Source organism: Nothobranchius furzeri, chromosome 7, assembly GCF_043380555.1.
Source record: "Nothobranchius furzeri strain GRZ-AD chromosome 7, NfurGRZ-RIMD1, whole genome shotgun sequence".
NCBI lineage: Eukaryota > Metazoa > Chordata > Actinopteri > Cyprinodontiformes > Nothobranchiidae > Nothobranchius > Nothobranchius furzeri.
Genome location: NC_091747.1, coordinates 47,770,382 through 47,797,231, shown reverse-complemented (window position 1 = coordinate 47,797,231; position 26,850 = coordinate 47,770,382). Strand labels below are relative to the sequence as shown.

The 26,850-nt window shown below is 41.1% G+C and overlaps 1 protein-coding gene across 3 annotated transcripts in view; it reads left to right on the top strand.

Annotated features, from left to right (window-relative positions):
* The first annotated feature begins 1,618 nt into the window (after positions 1-1,618).
* Positions 1,619-26,850, top strand: part of rbm33a (RNA binding motif protein 33a) — a 49,318-nt gene continuing 24,086 nt past the window's right edge. For 2 of the 3 annotated variants that reach the window (XM_015954625.3, XM_015954622.3), the window contains exons 1-10: positions 1,619-1,790; positions 13,206-13,284; positions 21,411-21,459; positions 21,936-22,009; positions 22,101-22,392; positions 24,071-24,214; positions 24,336-24,501; positions 24,612-24,823; positions 25,381-25,705; positions 26,571-26,632. In XM_015954625.3, coding sequence (XP_015810111.3) covers positions 1,772-1,790; positions 13,206-13,284; positions 21,411-21,459; positions 21,936-22,009; positions 22,101-22,392; positions 24,071-24,214; positions 24,336-24,501; positions 24,612-24,823; positions 25,381-25,705; positions 26,571-26,632 — 1,422 coding nt within the window. In that variant the 5' untranslated portion in view covers positions 1,619-1,771. The remainder of the gene's footprint in view (positions 1,791-13,205; positions 13,285-21,410; positions 21,460-21,935; positions 22,010-22,100; positions 22,393-24,070; positions 24,215-24,335; positions 24,502-24,611; positions 24,824-25,380; positions 25,706-26,570; positions 26,633-26,850) is intronic. The other variant, XM_015954623.3, reaches the window with a different exon arrangement.

Below are 26,850 nucleotides of genomic sequence, written 5' to 3'. Positions count from 1 at the left end.
AGCCCAGCTGCCTTCATTTGAGCCATTTGAGAACCTTGAGTTTAGATGTTTAAAACTACTACAATGCAGTAAGCGGTGCTTCACTGGATGTTTGACAATACTTTCTCCTCTCTAAAGTTTGGCTAAGAAGACGCTATATAAATACATACATACAATAGCATGCAGGTTTAGAGAATGATTTATCATTTGCCTCTAAAAAAGTAGAATAAAAAATGAAGAAATATCATTTGCAAACAAAAGAATAGATCATTTAATAGATTATTTCATTAACTTTGACCACACAGAAGAATTTCCTTTATTTAGTGTTTTATCTATAATGTGTCAGACCTTTTGAACTTTTGAGGATTTAGTAAAACATTTTTATCCTTCTCAGTAAACAGCTTATTTCAAGGTTTCATATGATTGTGGCCGATTAACAATTGAATAATTTTCGTTCTTTTTAAATTGTTGTGTATTCTTTATTGTGCCATCAAATAATTATCATTCCAGCTTTGTATGTGTCATAAAAGGCCATGCAGAGATCATATGAAGCAGCCTGAGGCCCTTATTAAAATTTGGTTAAGTTTTGCAAAACAATTTTTGGTTGACATTGAATGTGAAATCAAGTACAAAAGATTTCAAAAATGAATACAAATATGTTTAAAAGGAGAAAAGAAAAAATATGTAAGGAAAGGGGGAAATCAATGGATCCGGGGAAAGGCGGAATAAGAACAGAACAAAGAAAGGGTGGTGACAAAGGTCATACAAAAGCCAGCCTGAACAGGTGAGTTTTCAGCTGCTTTTTAAAGGAGACCACTGAGTCCACTGATCTCAGGCTCAGGGAGAGTTCCAGAGTCTGGGGGCCACAGCAGCAAATTATCTGTCACCATTGGTCTTTAGCCTGGTGTGCTGCACAACCAGTAGGCTTTGGTCACTGGACCTCAGGGACCTGGGGGCGTAGGGACTGAGAAGATCACCAGTGTATGAAGTTGCTTGTCCATGTAAGGCCCTAAAGATCAGAACCAGGATCTTGAAATGAAGCCAAGAACAAAACTGCTGAAATTGCCTTATGTGAGAGAGATTTAGTGCAAAGAACTTCATAAATATGTTTTGTATCACCCTTTAGAACTAATATAACTTAAGGAAAAAAAGATATTTGTCCCCTTTAGGTGTATTGATGGAGTTTTTGTACTTCATTGCATTCTGTCTGTTTATCGTCTTATTTTCTTATATTTACATCCAATTATATAATATGAAAATATATAATATAATGTAATATAATATAATATAATATAATATAATATAACATATTATATTATATTATATTATATTATATTATATTATATTATATTATATTATTCTAGTAAACAAAGAGAGTACAGTAAACAAGTTGTTAATGGCGTAATCAATTGTCGAAAAATCGATGCCATATCTCCCTTTTCTGTGGCAGTTGCCATTTCAAATGAACCGCGCACCTAAAATGTTATTCCCCTAAAATCTGTAGAAGAGAGTAAATACAGATAGACATCAGATTAATCTTCAGTGGGTGTTTACATCATCTGACAGGCTGCTGTGATGCAGCAAACCGATCGGTGGTCCCGCTGTTGTTTCTCCACCCACAACGCATAGTCGTCATCATCACCACCTTAGCGATTTCCTCTCCTGTTGTGGACACACATTAATCCTAAACAGAAGCCTCTTGTTTTTAAAGATCACGCAACGATGATTTATTAAAGATTAAATGCAGCCAACGGGTTTGTAGTCGGACTATAAGCGGGACGGACCTTGCACAATGTCAGCCAACGCTCAGGGTGAGTAGCGCTCCATTTTCCCCCACTGTGTTAAGTTAGCTGTTAGCTACATAAAGCTAACGCAGCTATAGCTAGCTGCTATACGTAGGCCGCGTTCACACGACCATCATGGTTTGACACCAGGGTGTAAACAGAGTTAAAAATAAGAAGTTAGCATATATTTTGGCTAAATTATAAACTTGAAAAAGTAAACTAATCACATTGTGTGTGTACTGAACGCTAAATACAAGCAAAGCAAAGACGCAGGCTTTAGCATGTTAGCTGCGTTAGCCCTTCTGGTGCACAAATGGGAAGAAAAACCTTTCATATTTCAATGAAAACTCAAGTCGACGTAGTTATTTGGTTAACATGTGGTGCAATTTTCATGTGTTATATTCAAAAGCTCAAATATGATGGTCTCAAAATGAAGTATTGATTAGTTCCAGGCTTTTGTTTCGGGGCTCTTACGCGGTCTTAAAAAGTGTCAATTATGGTCCAAGTCTGCAGAAGCATGGATTGTGTCTGAGGGCATGTGAAGTACTATGATTATATTATGTTAGCATGTTCTCCAGTTATTGCTCTTTGCATGGCTGTTTAGTTTGGTTAGAAATAAATGATCAAAAATTATGACAAAAAGCTCATTTATTGCAAATTGAAGTCGAAAAAAATTGATCAAACAGCTTAATTTATGCAAATTAGTTTTAAGTAATGACTTTGAGGATCTGTAGTTTAGATGGAAGTGTTGATGTATTAGCGTGTGTTTTTATTAGGTCTGGACGACATGAAAAAAATCCTTTCACCACATATGAGTTGATGTCAGTATAAATCACAATCTAAAACAAATCACTGTTTTATCAACCTTCAATGTTCTCTTGATCTTTTAAATGAGATTTGAAGATATTAGAAACTTATTTTTGATTTTGAAGGTTTATTTTCAAAAGCTGAACTTGTCAAACATCATACCACTGTGTTGGATCAATCAAAGAGGTTTATTTTAAACTAAAATCTTCAAGCATTAAAGAAGAACAAAATGAAAATAGAGATATTTTATTTTGATGTCAAATTAATAAAACATGTTTTAAAATAAAATAATCAAAATCTTTCTGCTTGTTTTAAATATAGTTTATTTGAGAAAAAACAATGAAACTAAATGAAACATTAACTTTGTTATATATAAGTGAAAATTTAAGTAGCTTTCAAAGTGACAAATTAAAAAATAGACATCATCTATGCTTAGAAAGAAGATATTTAAATGTGAAGATATTAATTTTGTCATTGTGTGTGTGTGCATGTGTAACTTACAGACACATATAAGTATCTCCTGTCTTGCACTTTGACATTTCATATTCCATTGACTATTTCATCAGGTGTGAGATTAACTGGATTAGAAATAGTTACTCAAGAGAAAAAGTAAAATTAAATTAAAATTGCAATAATAAATAAATGAAGGATTAAGACAAACTACTAATATGTTAAACTATTAAGTTCGTATTAGGGTTGCAACGAGTACAAATGTTGCTGGTATTAGGGCTGTCGCGGTTGAGGAATTCCCCCTGCGGTGATTCAGGGTGGCTTAATATTGCGGTATGCGATATTACTTCAGTCATTTTTTTTATTGCAGTACTATCTAAACATAATGTTTACACATTTAAAAAAGGTTAAAAATTGCTGTGCCTTCTTTTATAACGCTTTACTGAATGCAGATCAAAGGGCAGTAACAACACAGATCGCAGTAACGTTTGTTTGTCCGACAGTCGGAGTCCGACTGAACTTAAAAACAACAAAATTCAGGAGAAGGTTAAACTTTTAAATGCAAATTTGGCTGCAGCATCTAACAAATAAGAAACAAGTCCCCATTTTGTTTAGTTGTTTAAAATCATGCATAAAAAATTGCATGTACCGGGCGCGCGTGCGCCGGGGGGTGGGCGCACTATCATTTCACTTTCACACACACGAATGACGGTGATTTATAGCTCGGTCACGTCCTTGTTACCCACAAGGAAAACCAGCATGTTAACCATATACGGTTTGAGAGAGGATCTGAGAGGGGTGGCAACATTTCCAGCAACACTGAAAACCCTCTCGGATGGTGCGCTCGTTGCACTTACCCCAAATTCCACTACCTCCGCTCCGGTCCGGCCCCGCTCGCTTCCGAACTCAACTTGCGTGCGACTCTGGCGAGCAAAGGGAATCTCTCCCGGTTGTTGCTCCACCATGTCAGGGGGGTTTTATTTAGGGTGGATGCATTCCTCCTGTAGGTAGCGAGTGAGCTCCAGCTCGGCTCAAACTCTCTTCGGGACGGTTGCAGAAGCAGTGCTTGTCCGGGACTTCAGCAGGTCTCCGAGCGTTTATTATTTATTTATTTTTTGCCGCTGGTGGCAGCTTTGTCCCGGCCAAGGACTCTGGCTGCGCAGCAGCTGACGTACTGAAAACCAAAGCGCTCCCAAAGGAGCGAAGTAACGTTTCGTTTTGATACCAGCGCAGCCATCCTTCTCAACATGCATCATTGAGTTGAACCAAGTTCAGTAATCGCAGTGGCCCATGATGCAGCGCGGTGGGCTTCTTCATATTGCGATATTTCATTTTTGCGGTTACCGTGACAGCCCTAGCTGGTATGATTATTGTCTGAGAAATAATGATGGTTTCATGATGATTTTACATGAATTGATTTCACATCTATAATAACACACATAAATCACACACACATTCTATAAATTATTGATAAAAGGCATGATTACATTCTATAAAGGTTTTGAACCCCTGAATAAGCTATTGTTCCTTTTCTGAGATTTTCCTTAGAAAATTCACTCTTCTACAGATTTGCAATGTTGATGTTTTATCTTCACAAATAACTCAAGCCTGGAGGGCTTCTGCTGTGTGATGGAGATGCTAATGCTAACAGTTAGCTTCTACTAGTCGAGCCATTCTCTACTACCTGCTCAGTTGCCTAGTGGTAGAGTGACCGCCCTGAGACTGGGAGATCAGGGTTCGATTCCTGGTCGGGTCATACCAAAGACTTTGAAAAAATGGGACCCAATGCCTCCCTGCTTGACACTCAGCATTAAGAGGTTGGATTGGGGGGTTAAACCACCAAATGGTTCCCGAGCGCGGCTGTGTCTGCAGCTCACCGCTCCCCCAGGGGATGGGTCAAATGCGGAGAACAAATTTCGCACACACATCAGTGTGTGTGACAACTAATGGGACTTTAACTTTAACTTTACTGTTTCCTGGATGCTAAACAGACAGCAGCCTTCCCTGTCATGAGTTAAGATGGGTGAATCCATAATGTTAAGTGACGTAGATCTGTCAGGATTGTCTAATCCTAGAGTTTCACTGTCTATTTTCTATCAGAAGCTAATGCAGGAGATGGGTGTAGGAGACTATTTTCATGTTCAACCTGTATGAAAAACTCCAGAGTTATTGATTGTCAGTAATAATCATTAAAAAAATTTAAGTGAACCACACCTTTATTATATTTGCCTAAAAGCCTTTTTTGAGTTTCCGTAAAAAGACAAAAATGTTTAGTTGTTGATAACTGGTCAGGGTTAGCACTGAAGGATGGAGACACCTTAATGAATGAAAATGCTAATTCCTACTAGTGCAGTTATTGTTATGATTATTACTTATTACTTAAATGTAATTTCTACTTGTTCATGTCTTTTCAAATTTCATCATTAAGAATATTATTTGGACAATGATAAATGATTGTATTGCTATATAGAACAGGATTTACAGAGAGGTGTAATTGATTAAATATTAAGTGGCTTGCTGTAGTGGCTTGTACAGATAAAAATGTAGAACAACACATTGAACCATTGTTCACTGAATTGTTCTGATATTACTGTTAAATCCATTCAGTCACTAACGCAATCTGACTCAGTTGGAGCGAATTTGTTGGCGTGTTGGTTTCAGACATGATAAGTTGGGATGAGATGGATGAGCCATCGTTCTGAATTTCTCTTTTAGCAGCTTTGGGAGTCTTAATTATTCCCTCACAGGTGACTTGAAGCACTTTCTAGGTGGAAACGGAACAGTCCTGGTGGTTGTTTACACTGGTTCTGCTGCTTGCGTTTGTTCAGTTTCACTTTCGCTCTGGTCTGCTAATGTCTTTCTTTTATTTGCGGTGTTGGGGATGTCTTTCTGGTGGGTTAACTGCAGCGTTTCACACTTTGGTTAATAGTCAAATCAGTTAATCTAGGGCTGGGCGATATATCGATATTCTTTAAATATCGGTATAATTTTTAAACAAGATATAAGATGACTTAATATCGATATAACTGGCCAAACTGCTATGCTAGCGATTAGCCGCTATGCTAGCGATTAGCCGCTATGCTAGCGACATGTTGCTCTGTCTCTAAGCGGCTATTACGTGTATTCTCACAAGTTTGCTCAGTCTGAGAGCCTCTGGGTAAATGTGCTGCTCTAAACTTTGCATTTGGCCTCCTGGTTTTTAATTATTTGGGGACGTTCAATGCCAACGGAGTTCTGTTTTCCATCCTGCTTGTGCGGAGAGACGAGCCAAACCCCTCCCTCCCCTGTGTAATGAGGAAACGGCTACGGAAAGCCGGAGTGGCCAAATGACCTGAAACATATTGTAAGGGTTTGAATAGTAAACTACGGGGTTTAGGGTTGTCACGGTATGAAAATTTAACCTCATGGTTATTGTGACCAAAATTATCACGGTTTTCGGTATTATCACGGTATTTTTTAAACGGTGTTGCATATGTTCAGAAAGCATTGATAGTCCTGTTCTACACAAACTGAAATAGTTCTGAAAAGGTTTAACAGTGTTTATTAAACCTAAAATAACACAAAGCCTTAGCAAAAGTGCAACTTTTCACAAGTAAAGGAACAAATAGCTTCTTTTTCTGGAACATGTTACAATAGTCAGTGCAGGTTTAAATTATACAAATCCAAACATTCGAAACATAAACAATATGTAAACAAATCAAAGAAACACCACTTGTTTTCTCATATACTTGTTTTCTTCATTATCAAAATGAAAATCTAAAACTCCAGTCCACACTTGACTTGAGCACTGTACAAGTCAACCTTAAAAAATATGTATTTAAAATAAATAGCCACTTTAAACAAATTACTAAAATAACTACTACACTATGTAATCAAATCCAAATGTTCAAGTATAAATGGCATTGAATAAGTAAACAAATCAATGACAAGGAACTAATTGTATATTTCTCTTCATCATCAACAAATAAGATGCTTCATACAGCAACAGGGTGTCCGTGACACGGTTTAAATGCTGGCAGAGGACGCTGCGGCTGCAGTATATAGTGACTCGTTGCGTTCTCCCTCAATCAAAAGTCCTCACGTCATGCATTTAAGCTAAAATGCTAATGTTAACTTACCTTGCACTGGTTGTAGAGACGTGGGTGATGGTCACGCAGATGTGCCATGAGATTCGAAGTGTTGCTGCCTTTTGCAGACACTTGTTTCCTGCACGTTCTGCAAACGGGATAGCCGTCTTCTATTAACTGTCCCTCAGCATTTTTCAGAAATCCAAAATATGCCCATACTTCCGATTTAGTCTTCTTTGAGGGCTGATGGATGTCCTGGGCGCTGCCGTCTCCTCCTTCGGCCATTATTTCAGCTTCAAAGTTTTGGTGCCGTTGCAAACTAAAAAGTGCGTGTGCGCGCTGCGGGAACTTCAGCTGAAGCGACGGTGGCTGGTAAGGGTCACCGCGCCAAAACCGCGGCCACGGTAAACCCACCGAGATAATATAGTTTTTTAAAAACTGTACGGTTATTTTTATTGTCAACCTTTTTACCGGGGTTTACCGCTATATCGGTTACCGTGACAACCCTAACGGGGTTACCGTTTTATTTTGAAGGCGAACTCAACGGGTGAGAAATGTTGTTCCGGTTCCGTTTTTTTCCGCTCTGGTTTGCTATGCTAGTAAATACTCCGTTACGAGTGATTCTGATGAAAAAGTTGAGTTTGTAAGGTGTGGGTTATGGCGACAGTAGCCCGAAAATAACACTCATAAAAGAGCAACCAGAGACTCTGAATCATTACAGTATAATCGCTGATATGAGCTAACACTGCTAACTAATAACTAACAACTAGTTAATAACTAGTTTTTCTAATAACTCCATGGTGCATGACCCATGTGATCTTCAGTAGATGCAATTACATCATCGTACATTTAGCTTAACATGATGGATTTTTTTTTCTCTGGACAAGACCTATACAATATGGGCCACCTCTAGATGAAATTTAAATAATTTTACATTAATTATAAATATATAATTAAAAAGTGCCTGTGGGACATTTGATACACCTCTGGCTCTCAACTGTGTGTGTGTGTGTGCGTGCGTGCGTGCGTGTGTATTAGCAGACAGCTGTACCTGTGTTACTAAAGCTCAGACTGGTAGAGAATAGGCACTATGGTTAAAGTTTGACAAGAATCAATACATTTTTATGCATTTAACCTACTGATTTATGTATATAATTTCTCAAGAGCTTGAAGTGAGTTAACTTGTCAACAGTTTACAGGAGGAAAAATATCGAGATATATATCGTATATCGGAATTCAGCTTAAAGATATCGAGATATAAGTTTTGGTCCATATCGCCCAGCCCTAAGTTAATCCTTGCAACCCTACTTCAAACAGTTTTTTTTCTTTTTGGGACCCTGGTAGTTTGTCGTAAATTTGAAGTGCTAGCAGCCGGCTGTTTTTCCGTCTCAGATTTTATTAAGCAGAGAACCTCTCACACCAGTGGTCTTCTGTTGCTTAAGACATAAGTGTGTAATGAATGAAAGACCCAGGGAAGTTTCGTAGTTCAATAAGACAGACAACCAGGTGGTCCTATCATTGAGCCGTGCTATTGGCGGAGGGTTTTAGTAGGGATGCACCGAAACGAAAATTCTTGACCAAAATCGAAGATGAGGAAACCAAGGCAGAAAAAAACGAAACATTGAAAGAAAGGGGAAAAAAAGCCTAATTAAATAAGTAAAAGCTTAATAACATAGCATTACTGCCAGGGGGAAAATGTTACTTTTGAAATCAGAATGTACTATTTTTATGAAACAAAAAGCAAGTTACGGAGCAAGATGAAACAAAAACAAGGTTCACCTGACGGTCTGTTTCAGCTGTGTTTTTGGTGATTTGGGTGTTTCAGCTGAAAACCAAAAATTCCCTTTTCGATCATTTTTGGCCGAAAATGTTCAGTGGCCGAGTTTTCGGTGCATCCCTAGTTTTTAGACGAATGTGGAAAAACCACATTGTTATTTATCAGTTTTAAAGACACATTTTAATTTCCACAATATACATTAAGAGTCAGTAAAAATGTTTTTAACTAGCTCGTTTTACATGTTTTCCATTGCATCTTTAAGTCCTTATGCACCATCAGGATGTTATAAGGACCTCTATCTGCTCTTGACTCAAAGCCCAGGTCTAAATAATACAAAGTTGATGTCAAAGCCATTCCAAATGAGCCGTCGCCTACTTTGTTCCCGCCCACCAAGCCAGATGTGATCAGCCAGCCAGCAGACTGTCCGGGGCTGCAGAGGTTCCAGTGGAGCGTGGCTAGACTGGCATGCAGAACAAAATCATTTTGCTTTGGCATCTGGCGGTCTAGATATCTCAGCTACCATTTCCCTGTAGATTTGTGAAATATGGTGCTCAGCATTTTAAATCACCTTTGGTCTGTCATTTCTCACATCTTCTTTGTAGATTTTGAAACGTTTCAAGACCATGCTCTGTATGTTGACACAAATTTATTTGACATCTTTCCAACACAATGTCTCCTGTAATCCTTTCATGTGTTACATCCTTAATGTCAGAAGAAGCTGAAGTCGAATGAGAGCTGTAAATCAATAATTTTCTATGTGCTCTTGCTTAGAAGTAGCTTATTATTTATTGATTGATCCAAAACTAATATTTTGAATGCATGGAAAAATAAAGGCTTGTTTCCATGTGCCGTGACTAATTTGAACATTGAAACTTGATCTAGTGCTATGGTACGTATGAGTGTTTAGGTCAGTGTTTGCCGTTTTACTGCTATGTTCTTAAATGACCTAAACAGGCTTGAATAGAGTCCGTCAGCTGGGGGTACAACTAGTACTTACAGAGATGTGTGGTGTTCTGGTGTCTACATAGATTAAAAGTCACCAGAAATGGGTCTAATGTACTATTATAGTTAGTCAAATAAAGAATTTATTAGTGATGCACCGATATGACATTTTTGGGCAGGTACAGATATCCAATATCGAAATCACTGTTATGGCCGATAACCGATATTTGCCGATACCAATATACTTATGTTATTGCTTCTAAAATCTGAAGATTTTGTATAGTATGAAAACTATTAAAGCAGAGTTTACATTATTATGTACACACAACTAGGGCTGCAACAACGAATCGATAAATTCGATGAAAATCGATTACTAAAAGCGTTGGCAACGAATTGCGTCATCGATTCGTTGTGTTGCGCAACTCTTTCAAAAGCCCCCTCCCCTCCCGCCCGCCGTTGCGCGCAGACCGGAGAGCTGGCAAGTGTTTGGAAAGAGGAACATGGCAGAAGCAGCGAGACCCCAAATAAGTAAAAACTTCTAAAGTTTGGGAGCATTTTCAGTTAAATCAGGCGAAGACATTCATTACCTGCAACGTTTGTAGGTCAGACTTAGCATGGCACGGGAGTACTGCATTGATGATGCAGCGCAAGCATGTCAGAATCATCAGCGAGGAAGGAGAGAGCCCTGTGTCCGGGTAAGTTAAAAACTTTTCAAAAGTGATTCACCCAAGCCCCGGATTATTACACAGGCTAGACATGCCCTAAGCTCGTTTAAAAAGTCTATAAAATTGTAAGCGCGACGCTATTAGATAGACGGGGGGGGGGGGGGGGGGCTACGAACCGGTTCCGCCGTCACATTCTCGCAGAAACTGGTTGATCACACCGGGGTCTGACTACTAACATGTGGCTTTACAACTACAATGCCCTCAGAAGCGAAAACGTTTTTAAAAGGGAGGGAGGAGTCCTAACTGTTGCTGCAGGCGTGTTGTGTGTGAGTGCAGTTATATACTGGTTAATATATTTTTGGGTTCAGTTGCTTTCATGTGGCCTAATGTGAGTCTATTTGGGATCATTGGAATGATCAGCAGCATTTCTTGATGTGACTTTATGACAGTTGCCCAGGGCATCATCACAAGGAGGATGGCATTCATTTACTTTTGTTTTATTTGGTATTTTTTCAGTCATTTTTGGAAATGGTGATTAATTTTGATTAATTCACAGCCTATGTTTAATTACATTTAAAAATTAGTTGTTTGGCATCCCCAATTATAATAAATGTCTACAGATGAGATCAAACAAAACAGATGAGAATTGCCCTTAAAGAGCAAGTCACCCCCAAATAAACTTTTTTTTGCTGATAAACTAAATAAACGAGTGTCTAATCGTGCTGCAGACACGTGTCGTCAATAATTTGGCACTTCAGTGCATCTTAGTTAAAATTTAAATATTCTTCCTAAAACTGGCAGTGTTGTGCCGTTGTCAGGTAAAAACTCTGCACTGTATTTTAATTTAAATCTGCCACCGCTATTGGCTAAGAAGTATGCTATGATGTAAACTGGTACATTATGATGTCACAATGCTGTTGTGAGCCTGAGTGTGTGTGTATTTGTTAGTGGCTCCGCCCTCTCGGTCTGCCAGGCAACAGCATGTGTTGCATTTTTCAAACATGAAGTGGGAGTGGAGTAGTGTTGTCAAAAAATCGATACCTAGATATAAATCGATACTAAAAGTGGTATCTAAATAAGATATTCCATCCCTGTGGTATCGATATTATGGACTATTATACACAGCCTTCTTCAAGTACACCGACACGCACAACAGCCAGATGCCGTAAAGCAGCCTCCGCCTCCCAGACAAACAGAAGAAGAAGACGCCGCATGGCTACATTGCAATTTCCCACGCGAGTTGTCTCTGATCCAAGTTTTGTCTGCCAAATAAATAAACAAAAACATAAACTGCGAATTTGGGAGGCGCTTCACAGCCCAACTTAATTAGCATACCAAGTCCGACACGTAGTTGTATATTCACGCTTATGTGCTTAAAGGAAACTCCCGTTTATTGCAACCCGGACTTAATTTCTAGCATGCAGTACGTTTGTTTACTCACGCTGACAACTTTGGTGCTACTTGGATTCCCCGGGGTATTTAGATCCATCGGCGAATCGCCATCAGTGTATATCCATATAACGGGTGCGGACGGGCACCCATGGTGCAGCCTCGAAATAAGACATTATCTGCACCAAAACATCTTCATGTCGAAAGGTTTTGTTAGGAATCATTAACGTGATTCTCCTGTTCGTTTGGAGCGGGTCTGGGATTCACTTGACCGCAGTATTTCTAGGCGTAAACAGACTAGCTGCGGCTAACTAACCGGCGCTTTTAATGACGTCACTGCCGTGCGCCAATCTGTTTTTATTAAGATTACCGGTAGATGTACCTTTGTCCTACTGTGGAGAAATTCGTTTTCTCCCTTTATTGACCAACAGAGTTGTTCAAAAGTACAGAACAAAACATTGCATTACATCTTATGACAAAAATGCTACTTAAACAGAATTTAAGCAGCAAAACATCACTCTGCAAATAATGTATATATAGTGAGACAATTCATGATTTAAAGTGTTAACTTTTGCCAGTTTTTGTATGCACGTTTAAAAAAATGCTAATACTTGAAAGGTTTAAGCACTTTATACACTTAATTCTTAACATTTAATTTTTGCAATATAAATTGAGGAATGTTATTTTTTGAATAAACTTGTTCAATAAATTGGTGTTTTTAAATAGTATCGAAATCGAGTACCGAGTTTTTATTCAAGTATCGAATCGAGTTTGAAATTTTAGTATCGTGACAACCCTAGAGTGGAGTTAGACTCTGGTAGGGTTTGACTTGCTCTTTAAGCTGTTTAACTTGGACCAAGCATTTTAGGTCACAGATAAGTGTAGCTTAGGGTCTCTGTCTATACACCTTATCAGACAATTTAGGTGATGGCATGTTGTTTTTCTGCTATTGAACTGTTTTCTAATAATGTTGTGTTTAATAAAGTGAAGGAAGGAGAAAAATAACGTTTCCCTAGCAGTTTTTAAAAATGTCCCTATGTAATCCGATTAATCGTGTCGAGACCCCATCCGATTCATCGATTATCCAAATAATCGTTTGTTGCAGCCCTACACACAACACACACATTTATGGTTCTGAGGTGATTTCATCCACTGTTCACATGACTAAACAATTACACATTACTCCCTCACCCTTTGAAACAGGCAAACAAATGGAGACGAGATGGAAAAAATATCGGTTGGTAATATCGGCCCGGTTTTATTTATCGAACCGATACTGATATGTTAAAAACATTGTCCATCCCTAGAATTTATCTTTTAAGGAAAACCTTTTTCTCTGTTGCAGATTTTGACTTTGGTGAATATGACAAACCCGGTATCGAACGTTCCCGCAGGAGGAGAGGGGAGGATGACGCTCTGGAGAGGTAAAATGTTGGATTGTGCTTTCTTTTCTTTACAGAAAAATAAATTGACTTAATTCAGTTAGGTTTCCACACGTCCTGGAAAATCGGGAAAATGATAGACCAATTCTTTGAGCTGAATTCATGAAGTTTTTACAATCAAAATACTGTGTATGTGCACAAAGAGCAGAGCCTCAACTTTTCATGCTGTTTTTAGCTAGATACACAGATACACAGCGAAGCAGCAGTGATAAGTGAAGTGATAAATGTTATTTTGAACAAAGTTAACAAAAATAAATTTTAATCAACAAGGTTACATTTATAAATAGAATAATTTTAAGTGGTAACCATAAATGCATCATAGTAATGCTACGTTCAAACCAGACTATGAAGGTAGCAAGCAAACGATAAGCAAAAATAACATGTCTCCTAAGCTTGGGATATATGCTATATACTGGTATTTTACCCTAGTTTGTCAGAATATTTAATTTCATATCAACCAGTAGACTAAAAGGATTTTGCATTTATACACAATTAGCTGCACAAAATGTATAATTGACAAAACAAGCTACAATCATCTGATCTGCTGTAGCATTTCTCGGACACTCAAGTGGAGTGAGGTGCAGATCTGTCAACTGACTAGGGTTGTTACAGTAACTGGTGTAGCGGTAAACCCCGGTAAAAAAGTTGACAATAATAATAACCGTCTTGTTTTTAAAAAAAAACTATATTATCTCGGTGGATTACCGTGGCTACGGTGTAGGCGCGGTGGCCCTTACCAGCCACCGTATCATCTGCTGAAGTTGCCGGTGGCACATATGCACTTTGTTGTTTACAACCAAAACTTTCTTGAAGCTAAAGCTGAAATAATGGCCAAAGGAGGAGACGGCAGCGCTCAGGAGGACATTTATTATCCCTCAAAGAAGACAAAGTGGGAAGTACGGGCATTTTTTTTGGATATTTAAAGAATGCCGAGGAACAGTTGATAGAAGACGGCTATCCTGTTTGCAGCACGTGCAGAAAGTGTCTGTGAAAGGCAGCAACGCTTCAAATCTCATGACACATCTACGTGACCATCACCCACAACTCTCCAGTCAACGCAAGGCAAGCTAACGTTAGCGTTTTAGCTAAAATGCGTGATCCGAGGATTTGGGTTGAGGGAGAATGCAACGAGTCGCTATATAAAATGGCCGCAGCGCCCGCTACCTGCATATAAACCGTGTCGCGAACACCCCCATGTTGAAATGACTCTATGCATTACGGGGCTCCCAGGGGCAGATAAGAGTTGGTCTGATTATGAATTTAACAATGATTACTGCCTGATGACATTTTCCCAAATCTGCAAAGCTCACTGGAAGGAGACAAACCGAGGACAATATTTTCCTGATATAGGGTTTATTACTCAAGTAAGGGTAAAAAAGTATCTAATTAGAAGGCTACTTGAGTACTGAGTATCATCTGATCTAATATTTTTATATGATGACATCAAACAAAGAAAAAAGAAGTTATGGGCAAATATTGGTATTTTAAAGACTAAAGGGGAAATATGTAAACAAATAAACAACATAATAACAAAATAACAAATTGTAGGCAAAATTTAGACACAAACTGAGGACAATATTTTCCTGATATACAGGGTTTTAGTTGTGTGAAAATTTAACATGTTTAAAAAAATACCGCGATAATACCGAAAACTGTGATAATTTTGGTCACAATAACCGTGAGGTTAAATTTTCACACCGTGACAACCCTACAACGGACTAGGGCTGAAACGATTCCTCGACTACCTCGAATAATTCGAGTACAAAAAATCCTCGAGTCAAATTCTCTGCCTCGAAGCTTCGTTTAATTCATGTTTAATTAAATTAATTCATGGCTTTGCAATCGCCCGTGGTCATGTTTCACCCGGACCGAAATAAGTGACGCACATACACACTGCATTGAACGCACACGCGAGTAGCGAACACAACTTAACTTTCTTTTAAGCCGTGGCGGACAACGTGGACCCCGGTGGAGTGCGAAAAAGACACAAAATGTCAAAGGTGTGGGACCATTTTCACGTCGTAAGGCGGAAAACGTACTCCAGTGTAAATACTGTAAAATGGATTTAGCCTACCACAACACCACATTCCTCGATGCTGCGACCTGACCAGGAAACATCCACCTGTAAATGTCACTTCTGCAAGCGGACTCGGAGCCTCTACAAGATAATGCATTTTAGCCTGTATTTCTATATATTCTGCGGACACTGTGCGACTTTTTCATTTGTAGCACTTAGTTTCAGCTCACACCGTACATCTGGTAGCAACACGTCAGACTTAAAATGTGCAAAAAATAGCAGTTTTTACAACACGTCGAACTTTTTACTGTGTTGTTATTTATGTCCGTTGTCCCTCGGCATTGCTGCAGGAGGACACAGGCATTTATGAGAGTGGCGGAGGAAAGTGAAAGAAAGTAAATAAATGATTTGTGATCTGTATAATTTGACACGGCAAACATGCTTTCGACAATCCTTGTTAGTGTGAGACAAAAGTGTAGAAATTAAAACGAACGTGTGTTAATAGGGAAACAGCTGGTGAGCCATGTTTGCGCATGCGTCGTGAGCGGTTCTGGTGCTGTTTGGGCCACAGCCGCTCGCATTTTTTTTTACTGTGAAGTAAAGTTGAAGTGCTGAAGTTTTGAAAACTAATTTTGAATAAAACTTGAAGAATAACTGGCAATTGCTTTCTCATTTCAAGAGGTCTTTCATATTTTATAACATGCTATTTGATATAATGGTTTAAAAACGCAAAAGAGTAATTTATTAGAGTACTCGATTAATCAATAAAAGATTCGATAGAGTACTCGATTACAAAAATATTCGATAGCAGCCCTACAACTGACTATTATCTAGTTGTGAGAGGATGCTGGTCAGACCTGGCAGGCCTAAACATATTGCGAGGGTCAGAAGGAGCTTCAATTCCCACCTCCGACAGAACTTCCAACTTGTCGCAGGGGAGGTAGGGGACATTGATTCCGAATGGGCCTTGTTCCATGCTTCCATTGTTAAAGCGGCTTATCAAAGCTGTGGTTGCAGGTTCATTGCTGAAGAAAAGTTCTATTGGTTCTATTGGTTCTTTTTGGCCTGTGGGATTCCAGAGGCAGCTTTTAGGTACGGCAGTCCAAGCGGAATGCGGCTCGAGTGGTCACGGAGGTAAAAGTTTGGTGAGACCATGGAGTAAGACTGCTGTACGGCTTCAAGTAGATTCTGGTCCACCATCTGGCACCTCAGGAGGGGAAAGCAGTGCTCTACCAACACTGTTCATAGTGGAGATTGTGTGCTCCTGACCTCGCCTCAGGATCGAGTGGGCGGAGTACTTTGAAGACCTCCACAATCCCACTGGCACATCTTCCAGTGAGAAAGAGTCTGGGGACTTTGGGTTGGCTCTCCAATTTCTGGTGCTGAAGTCATGAAGTCACTGAGGTGGTCAAAATGCTCCTTGGTGGACAAGACCCCAGGGGTAGGTGAGATCCGCTGAGAGTTCCTCAAGGCTCTGGTTGTTGTGGGGCTGTTGGCTGACGTGACTCTGCAATATGACGTGGATATCGAGTGCAGTTCCACTGAATTGGCAGACCAGGGTGGTGGTCCCCCTGTTTTTAAAAGAGGGACTGCATGGTGTGTTCCGACTACAGAAAGAAAATAAAGAAATAAAGTGATCTTTTATATAGCACCTCTCAAGATAAGTCACGAGGAGCTTAACAAAAAAATAAAATAAAATAAAAAGTATAAAAAAGATTAAAAAAAAGATTAAAAGTATGTTTACAGAGGGATCACACTCCTGAGTCTTCCTGGTAAAGTCTATTCAGGGGTTTCTGACAGCAGGATACATTGGATAGTTGAACCTCGGATCCAGGAGGAACAATGTGGTTTTTCGCCTGGCCTTGGAACACAGGATCTGCTCTAAACCCTTGGGGGGTTCCTGGAGGGTGTCAGGCATGAGGTCCTACCTCAAGTGGAGGGGGTTTAAGTATCTCGAGGTCTTGTTCACAAGTGAGGGAAAGGTGGAGTACGAGATCATTAGACGAATTGGTGCCTAGTCTGCAATGATGCCACCGGTCAGTTGTGGTGTAGAGAGAGCGTAGCCAGAAGGCAAAGCTCTTGATTTACTGGTTGATCTACGTTCCTACAAAAAATGTCCCGATCAGGGTTTTTTGCCCTCGAGTCCGAGTCATTTGATTTGAGAATCTGCCGATACCGAGTCCTGATCCGATACTTTTGATACATTAAAAAAAAGAAAGAAAAGCAAGAAACAGTTCCAGAATGTTCCTTATTTTTTATTTAATTACCTTTTTATTTTAATGTTTAACAACAGATCACTTCTGCGAGGTAGCTTGAACAATCAAGTAATAAATAACATAAATTCTGCACTTTTGGACTTTATTGCAAACATGAAAAGTCTAATATAAAAACAGATTGAACTTCAACTTAAAATAGCTGGCAGGGGGCTATTTTGCCTCGGCCCCCAAAATGCTTAGATACGTCCCTGGGCATGGGACGGAGTTTTGAAGATGGTCTGAATTGTATCGACTATATAAATACTACATGCTGATAAATTATTGCTTTATACAGGTACAAACGTGTAGTGGGATCAATCCACCTACATTTTATTTTTTTAAGAACTTTGTTTTGTTTTCTTGGTTTTTATTTTCCCATCTTCCTGTCCTGTCTGTCTCTGATCTTCCTGCATCTCCCAGTCCTCCAGAAAAACTGCCTGCTTCCTTCTTTTTCACCTCACAAGTAACTTTAACTAGCAGATCAAACTGATCTATTGACCGCAAAAAAAGCGGAGTGTGCGCTGCGCTGCTCGGCTACGCCAGTGACGAGCGCTGCAGCTCGAGCGCATCCACACGTCATGCTCAAATACAGACAGAACCTACCAGAGAGAAAATGAACGGACACGAATGACTGTGTGTTAATTATATATTTTTTGGTGACGCCACTTAGAAACTTAGAAAATGTTACTGTGGCCGTGTGCAGAATGCAGCTGGAGTTCAAGAATAATCTACCGTCTGCCTGCCGCTCTGCATCTCTGTTCAAAAGTGTGCTCCTTCTGGGTGTGTAAGTTAAGGGCATCAGGGGAGCCTGACAACCTTTAAGGAGAACCAAGTTGCTCTCCTGTAATTTGAACCCAGTATCCGAGTCCGGATCGGGGCTTGGATCGGGAAGTAAAGCCCGAGTCCCGATCGAGTCTGAAACGATCAGGGCCGATTTCCGATCATGTGATCGGATCAGGACATCCCTAGTTCCTACCCTCACCTATGGTCACGAGCTTTGTGTAGTGACCAAAAGAATGAGATCGCAGATGCAAGTGGCCTAAATTAGTTTTCTCTGCAGGGTGTTTGGGCTCTCCCTTAAGCCGGGCGTACACTGTGCAACTTTTTCACTTTTTTGAGCCGATTTTCCACTCGTGCGAGAATCCACAAGATCGGGGCGAGTTTTGCGCTGAGCGTCTTGTAGTGTACAGGGGGTTACGAGAGGCGATTAACATCACGTGACCAGCTACCGATCAGCAATCGTGAGCTCGCACAAACTTCTGGCGTGTTTCAAATTTTGATCGTCCCTCGTGAGGATTGAAGCGGCGCTGCGAGCAGCTGCGACCCAAAAAGTACCAGAACCGCTCACGGCGCATGCACAATCATGCATCAACACCGCTCGCCTGCTATTTCCCTAATAACACACGTTGTTCATTTTTATTTCTACATGTTTTTTTTACTCACAAAGTTTGTCAAGAAAGTGTGTTTGTCGTGTTCATGTCAAATTAAACTGATCACAAAACACAGATTTACTTTCTTTATTTCGTTTTCCTCATCCAACCCCCATAAATCCCTGTGTGTCCTCCTGCAGCACTCCCGAAGGACAACAGGCAAAACAAGACAAAAAAGTCTGACGTGTTGAGTAAAAACTGCTATTTTTAGCATACTTTTAGGTCCGACGTGTTGCTACCAGACGTACAGTGTGAGCTGTCGGGTCGCATCCGAGAACTGGGTCGTGCAGTGTGAGCACATGACTCGTGAGATCTGCCCTGCGAGGAAGTCGTAGGGTTTGAGCTGAAGCTGAGTGCTACGAGTGAAAAAGTCGCACAGTGTCCACCCAGCTTAAGTGATAGGGTGAGTAGCTCAGTCAACCAGGAGGGGCACGGAGTAGATCCACTTCTCCAAATCGAGAAGAGCCAGTTGAGGTGGCTCGGGTTTGGTTTTCTGGGCACTTCCAACTGGGAGATTTTTCAAGTGAAGACCCCGGACATGCTGGAGGTTGCTCGGCTGGCCAGGGAACAACTTGGGATTCTCCCAGAATAGCTGGCCCAAGTGGCTGAGGAGAGGGATGTCTGGGCCTCTTTACTTAGGTTGCTGCCCCTTCAACCTGACCTCAGATAAGCAGAAGAAAATGAATGAATGGATTGATTAAGAAAAGACATTTTGAAATTCACTTCCTTCTTAAATTAGTTTCCAAGACAACAAGCAGCTGTGATCACCAGCTTGAACATTTGTTAACACTGTGATTAGTAAAATGTTCTTGATAAGTGAAGCAATCAAACACTATGATGTGTTGAATCCAAACCACTTAAAGAGTTTGATAAAACTCTTTTACTCCTTTATTGACACAACTTTTACGTACCGTACAGTGTTTCCCTTAGGAATTTTTCCAGCTGTGGCGAACAGGTTAGATGCACCTAATAAATAAAATTACTAACAAACTCAGGAATCTTTCTTTGCTTCACTGTTCTGGTGCTGAGAATATCACTAATGCGGATCAAAGAAGATACACAGATGAATGCACCTCTTATTTATTATTTGGAAACTACATTTACTGCAGCTGGCAGAGGCAGAGATTTTTTCTATTGATACACGGAATTTACAGAATCATTTAACATTTTAATAGGGGAAGACTGCAGGAGGGAGCGGTAAAATACAGGGGGTCCCCACCAAAAACAAGAAACTTTACGAGTCTGATGAAACCCTCTGGTTTTCCATCAGGCAGTCACGGGGCAGCTCCAACGACCCAGTGGCTGTGCTGGGTCAATGTTATCGAGCTCAGTCCGGCTTGGCCGTGAACGAGCCGAGGCGACGTCGTGCTCTGCTTAAGAAGAAGTGTTATTTTCCCGCTTCAGAAGAAGCATCCGTGTTTTTACGCTTTCTCCGAGACGTCACGTCGCTAAGTTGTTAGCGCCGCGCGCTAACGTGTCAACAGTGCAGCGTAGCCTGCTGGAGGTTTTAAGGGTTCAGATGAAAACACCCGACCTCTCACGCTGCTCACACATGGATCTTAAGTTGTCGCTGTTGCGCTCATGCCGTAATACAGTATTAGATGTGGTTAAAGTCAGACATGAAAAAATAAATAAATTTTACATGAATAAGTGATGATTAGCCTGGTGGGGGGAGGAGAACCTGGCCTAATAAGCACTGGAGAAAACCCTGTCAAGATCGTCAACACTCGTTTATCTTAATGCTATTGAAACATGTAAACCAAAAAGCATTATATCCACTGCTACCTTTCTCATTTTAAAGTCAGTAACTTATGCTGTAACTTCACCTTGCCCTGCCTGCTCCTCCTTGCTGCCCGCCGGCTGTGATCACAAGCGACAACATAGTAGTTCTCGCTGCTTCTTCGGGAAACAGCGCAAAAAAAAAAAACAAATAAATAAAAAAACTTGGGATCTTGTAGGCGTGGCCGTGGGATTTCAGCCGTGGCGGGCCGCCACGGCTACGCCTATGTAAGGGAAACCCTGCCGTACACATACATCAAACTCTTCCGCTACTTTTCTCTCACTCAAAATGTCAAAATATAGCAGATCCAAGGTATAGTTATTTCGTGGTAATCTGTTAATTTCTTGTTTAAAGAAACGCCATCATACATGGCTTGGATTTGCTGTAAGATAAACTGGATTTACATAACTATACTTTTCAGTGTGGTTAACAACTTCCTACCATTAGCCAACTTAAGCTTAGTTTCACTCTTCTGATGTTGGACTCAATATCTTTACAAGATGGGGTTAAATATTTGGAAAGAAACAAAACTATTTTTGCAAGACAGAATTAGAAGAGTGTGTTCTAACACAAACAGCTCTGTGTTAAAATGTAACACTGCTTCCCCATTCTTGTTTATTTTTAAGCGATCTGGAAGAGGATTTGTTGGAGGAGGATTGGCTGTCTGGTAAAAAGGTAAGAAAGACAAAACCTCTTTTGGATTGCACGTTTGTTTTCCCTGCCTTGATGCTCGGCAGAGGTGTGTGTGTGTGTGTGTGTGTGTGTGTGTGTGTGTGTGTGTGTGTGCGTGTGCGTGCGCGTGTGCGTGCGTGCGTGCGTGTGTGTGTGTGTGTGTGTGTTTTCTGCTTACATGCAGAAAATAACATCCAAAACACTAGGCGTCTGTGTTATTGGAACATTTTAGAGAATAGTCATGAGGAGTGGACTTGTAGCAGGTGGCTCCTCCACAGGGGGAGTTGTTGATGTGAACCAGGAGGAAGTACAGTGGACAAAAATGCTCTGTATTGACCTGCCCAGATTGCCTTCGCCACATGGGAATAAAGCATCCTTAAGGGTTGGAGGCAGCCCCCTGCCCCCACAGTTTTAACATGCTCAAAAGAAATCCAGCAGGAGAAATAATGCTCAGCTTTCAAATATTATTTATGTTTCAGAACACTTCAGAGGTATCAGATGAGGAACTAAACGATGACCTCCTTCAAAGTGACGATGAAGACCTAAACATGACGTAAGGGTTCTACCTCATTTAAAATGGATTTTCTGTTTCGTTTCCTCTATTTAAATGTTTTTTTTTCTTGTTTACTGGGTTTGTTTTTCAGTGGCCAGGATGCGAGCCTCGGCATGGACGCATCATATGACCAGCAGGGCAGCTCGCAGGAAGCGGACTACCCAGATGACGTCGTGAACCTGGGTGCAGAGGGCTGCGATGAGGAGGAGGAGGGGGGCGGGCACCATCAAGAGGGGGAAGTGGTGTACACAGAGGGGTTCAGACAGGAAGACAACACAGAGATGCCTGAAGATTACGCTGGAGACCTAGCTGAGGATGATGATGGTTACCAGGATGAAGTGCTAGACATCCAAATCACAGAGCCCCTAGATGGTGAATTTCAAGTGAGTTCTCACAATTTTTTTTTCCTTTAACGTAAAAGAAGCACACACACACACACACACACACACACACACACACACACACACACACACACACACACACACACACACACACACACACACACACACACATTCTCCAATCCAGCCTTTCTCTCCGTCTCTATTGTGTCCCAGAGATAATGTCAGTTTTCTTGTCTCGCTGGGAAGAAGTCAGGATTAAAAATCCATTGGGGTGAAGGAGATGTTGGCCGTCGTTTTTGGGCAGAGGATGATTAGAATCATTATCACCTCCTGCCAGCAAATTTCTCCATCTTGCTGACAAAGTTTAGTTGAGAGCTTGTTTGGCATGAGGCAATGCGCTGCTGTCTCTCCGAATCCCGCTGCCATTGTGACCTTGGGCTCTGTATCTTTGGAGGAGTAAGAAGCTGCTTTTGTGTTTGGGAGATGTGCTGCCAATCGGCGGAGGTTAATGTGGGGGGCTTTTTTCTCCGGCTCTCGACTGGATCTGATAAAGTCTCACGCAGGTGAAAAGATTATTGACCTTCCCGAGGACACTCCATACAGTTTTCTAATGATTGATGTGAGTTTCTCTTTCATTGGTTTCCCTTTCCTCTTAGCCTGGCCTAAGAGGATCACAGATAAGGCCGGATCGTTGTGCAAATGTCTGTTATGGTCCATTTACCTTAGTGTGATTGTGTTTGGCACCTGACAGAGATATATTATCCTCCCTCCTCAAAACAAAGATACGGTATTGACCTTCTTTAGCCAAAGTCGCTGCCTGTTTTGAATTTTGGGATACGGTTGTGTATTCTGGCTGTTTACAAGGTCACTAAACTGCTTGACCTTGACATTTGGCTCACCGTGGCATTCATGGAGGATTATCTGAAACTGTTTCAATGATTAAGCTGTTCCCTTCCCTTGGGGTACTCCGTCCATTTGCCTGACTCACTAAGAGTGTATTATTTTCTGCATTTATTTGTGCTTCGGGTTGCAGGTTAATGCAGTACAACAGAAAAATGCTAAAGTGTGACCTCTGCTCTGACCTCGGTTTAAATAAGAATTCAGAAGCTGCTCCTTCACTGTAATAGCAGAGGCTTTATTTAATGGTATACCAGCTGACTACGCTAAAGTCTTGTTATTGAGGTAAGAAAACCTGATTTGTCATCCCAGAGCGTCGGCTTCGATGCCACATTCTCGCCATGGAGTCATGAGCTTACAGTGCAGCCAATAACGGCGTGATTTGTGAGGAGTCAGTCAATGATATTTTCACCATCACTGAAGCAGGGAGGAGTGTTTTTATCTGCGCCTGCATTTCTGTATATCATGTCAAACATTTACATCTCATTGAATTTCAAATGCTGTCAGGAATAGTAATGAAGCCTTGCTCCCACTGTTATGGTAATGTGCTTTTGGAAGGGGTGGGGCTCCCTGGTGCCCCCCCAAATCCTCACCAAAACATTTTGGTCCGTGTTTTTTTTATGTTTTTTTTTTATTTGCATCTTGATGTTTAAATTTCTATTTATAAAATGCAAATTAGAAAAATAGCACTTTTGCCCATTCGCATCTTTGGTTTGCTCATCAAATGAGGGTGTTTGAACAGATTGTAGCCGCTGACTGTTTTCTAGGAATGATGGAAATGCGAAGTTGTTTTTAAATTGATTTATTTGTTTCTTCCTGAAAGGATGAAGACTATCAAAGCTATGGTGATGAAGCTGGTGGTGGAGGTGAAGCTCCACTGGAGGAGGACACAGAGGAGGTGGGAGGAGAAAAGCAGCTAGGTGAAGAAGACACCAATGAGGAATCTCATGTCTATGACACAGAGGAGGTAAACTAACGGTTTATGTCTTTATTTATATTTTAGAAAGTGCAAAAAACTGGATGAAAGTGGAACAAAATACAGAAAAATCATATTTGGTTAGTTTTTTCTTATTGGATAACATCTTCAGGGTGAAAACGACACTTTGCTTGAGGACAAGACAAAGGAAGAGTCGGATGAAGAAGAAGATGACGGCGAAGATTCTGGCCGAATACGGTTCAAGTCCGAGAGGAAAGAAGGCGTTGTCGTGCGACTGGCAGACGCAGGTCAAAGGAGGAACATTCCCGAAACCCTCGGTACAAGTCCCTTCTGTTTTTTTTTTACTTTAATTATCAGGTGTGAATTAGTTGTAATTTATCCGAACTGAACTGTGATGGATGCACTTCCTGATTCCTCCTTTGGTCAGAGCTGTCCGAGAAAGCCAAACGGGACTTGATGGAGTTTGAGGAACAGGAACGGCAGAGGAGGCAAACCCGTTACGGAGGTCGAGGTAGAGGAGGGGGACGAGGGGGCCGAGGGAGAGGTGGTTTTCCGGGGTTTGGAATGCCGAACTTTAGAGGACAAAGAAGAAAAATGCATGACCAAATGCCCCCACTGATGGGAAACATGATCATGCAGGTGAGCTGTTTGCTGACATTTACGTAGTCGACTAATGATGGAACATGCTGCTGCGATTCCACTGATAAACATCAAGAACATAAACCTTTAAATTCCTAAAATATTGTTCCTTTTGCTGCCAAACCCATATGGATCTGCAGTGTTTTTAGCCCAAGGCTGCAGGTACCAAAACAAAGTATCAGCTGTGTGTTTATTTGGCGCTCTGAGCTGGAGAGTACCCCCCCTCCCCCTGTGTTGTAGGAGTTCTCAAGGCTGTGTGATGTTTAACTCCACTACTGTATTATTTTAGGCTTTATTAATTAATGATAACAGACGGTAAAATTCAAAACACAGCAAGGCTGGAAGTGAAAAAATTAACGACACGTGGATGACACAGCAGCATCACATACGTTCTGGTGACCGCAGCTAATGAGGGTTGTGCTTTTGGCAACGTACCATGGTGTCACCTTTTGTCTAATTTGGTCACTGGCGTGTTTGTTTTTGTGTTTGTTTGTTTGACCAATTATCAAGGATGAGTTTGAAGCACCACTTAACTAAATAACCCCCTCCCCATCTAGCAGTCCTCCAGAATGCCTCATCCCCATCAGCAACAAATGCAGTCCCATCAGCACCACCCTTCACATCCGAGAGGACCACTTCCTCCCTTCCAGGAGCATGGGCGCCCTCTTTCCCAGCAGCCCCTGCAGCCCCTCCTCCCCCCACACATGGCTCATCGCTCCCCACCACTGCGACCCCAAATGGAACAACCACCACGAATGATGGGCTCCCCGCCACCCGCCTTCCCTCCCCATCACCAGCAGCAGCAACAACCGCCGCCCCCACAGCCCAAAAACATCCACATTAACCCCCACTTCAGAGGGTCTGTGCAGTCCTCTGTGCAAGGTGAGTTTGTGCCTTTTCCAATTATTCCCCCAAATGTAAAACATTTTATTTAATTTACTAAACGTTAAACTAAAGACTGTGGCTCTGGTTGTATGAGATCAAATAAAAACATTTAAAACTTTCATTTTCCTTCTAAAATCAACAATCCTCATTTTTTATTCAGCCAAAATTGGGCAGAACCAATAAATCACAGAGACTGGCAGTTATTCTTCCACAGTATCAGGATTAAAATGTCATTTTGTTGTTAGGGTGAATGACAGACGGACAGTTCTCGCCTGTAATGGGGTCTGCTCTGGGTTTCTTTTTTCCCTTCGCCACCTCATTGCTTCTGATAGGTTATCTGTCCGGGCCAAGATTGAATTTTTTTAACAAAACGTCTTGGCTTGTCTATTTTGTGTTCGGCTCCCAAGAGAAAGACGTCCTGAAAGATCAGGCGTTGCCTGATTGGAGTGTCTGTGTGCATCCATGCATGCAGATGTGTATCTACAGGGTTTTTCAACACGTGTATTTCAATAAATTGACCATTTGCCTTACAGTCCTGCTTTTATTTTATTTTTCAGAATGCTAGAAACATCAAAATTAAGTTTACTGAATTATTTCACGCAAATGTGGTGAAACAGCAAATGCCTTTTTTGCTTTTTGGTGAATTATTCTCATGTTTTTAATTGCCTTGAGCTCCTTGGTCTGTATGTATCAGTGTAAAGTATGAGGAGGTGAAATGTAACATTTATGTCTGGCTAAAAGCCTTCAGCATAGAGATATCTCCTCCTCTGCACAATCACACCCTTTCTCTGCCTTCTGCCTCTCATTTTCCCTTTCCTCCCCTCCCCCTCATCCTTTTTGCCCCTCTTCTTTCTCATTGCAGTGCCCTTGATGCCTCCTGCTCAGAGCCAGTCCAGACCTGCTGTGGGTCCTCAGAGGTTTCCTGTGAGTAGCAGCTGCTCCTCTCCCATCCTTTCGCTTCACTTTCTCTCACTCGCCACACCGGTCAGCGTCCCTTTATGCGAGGGCAATAACATTACTCCAATTAGACCGTCTGCACCAGTTAAATACTGTTAAAGCACATCCGTAAACAGTGATACGAGTCTGGAAATGCACGATAGGAGCTTTAGGCAGAAGGCTGCGTCCGCAGTTACAGGACTTAC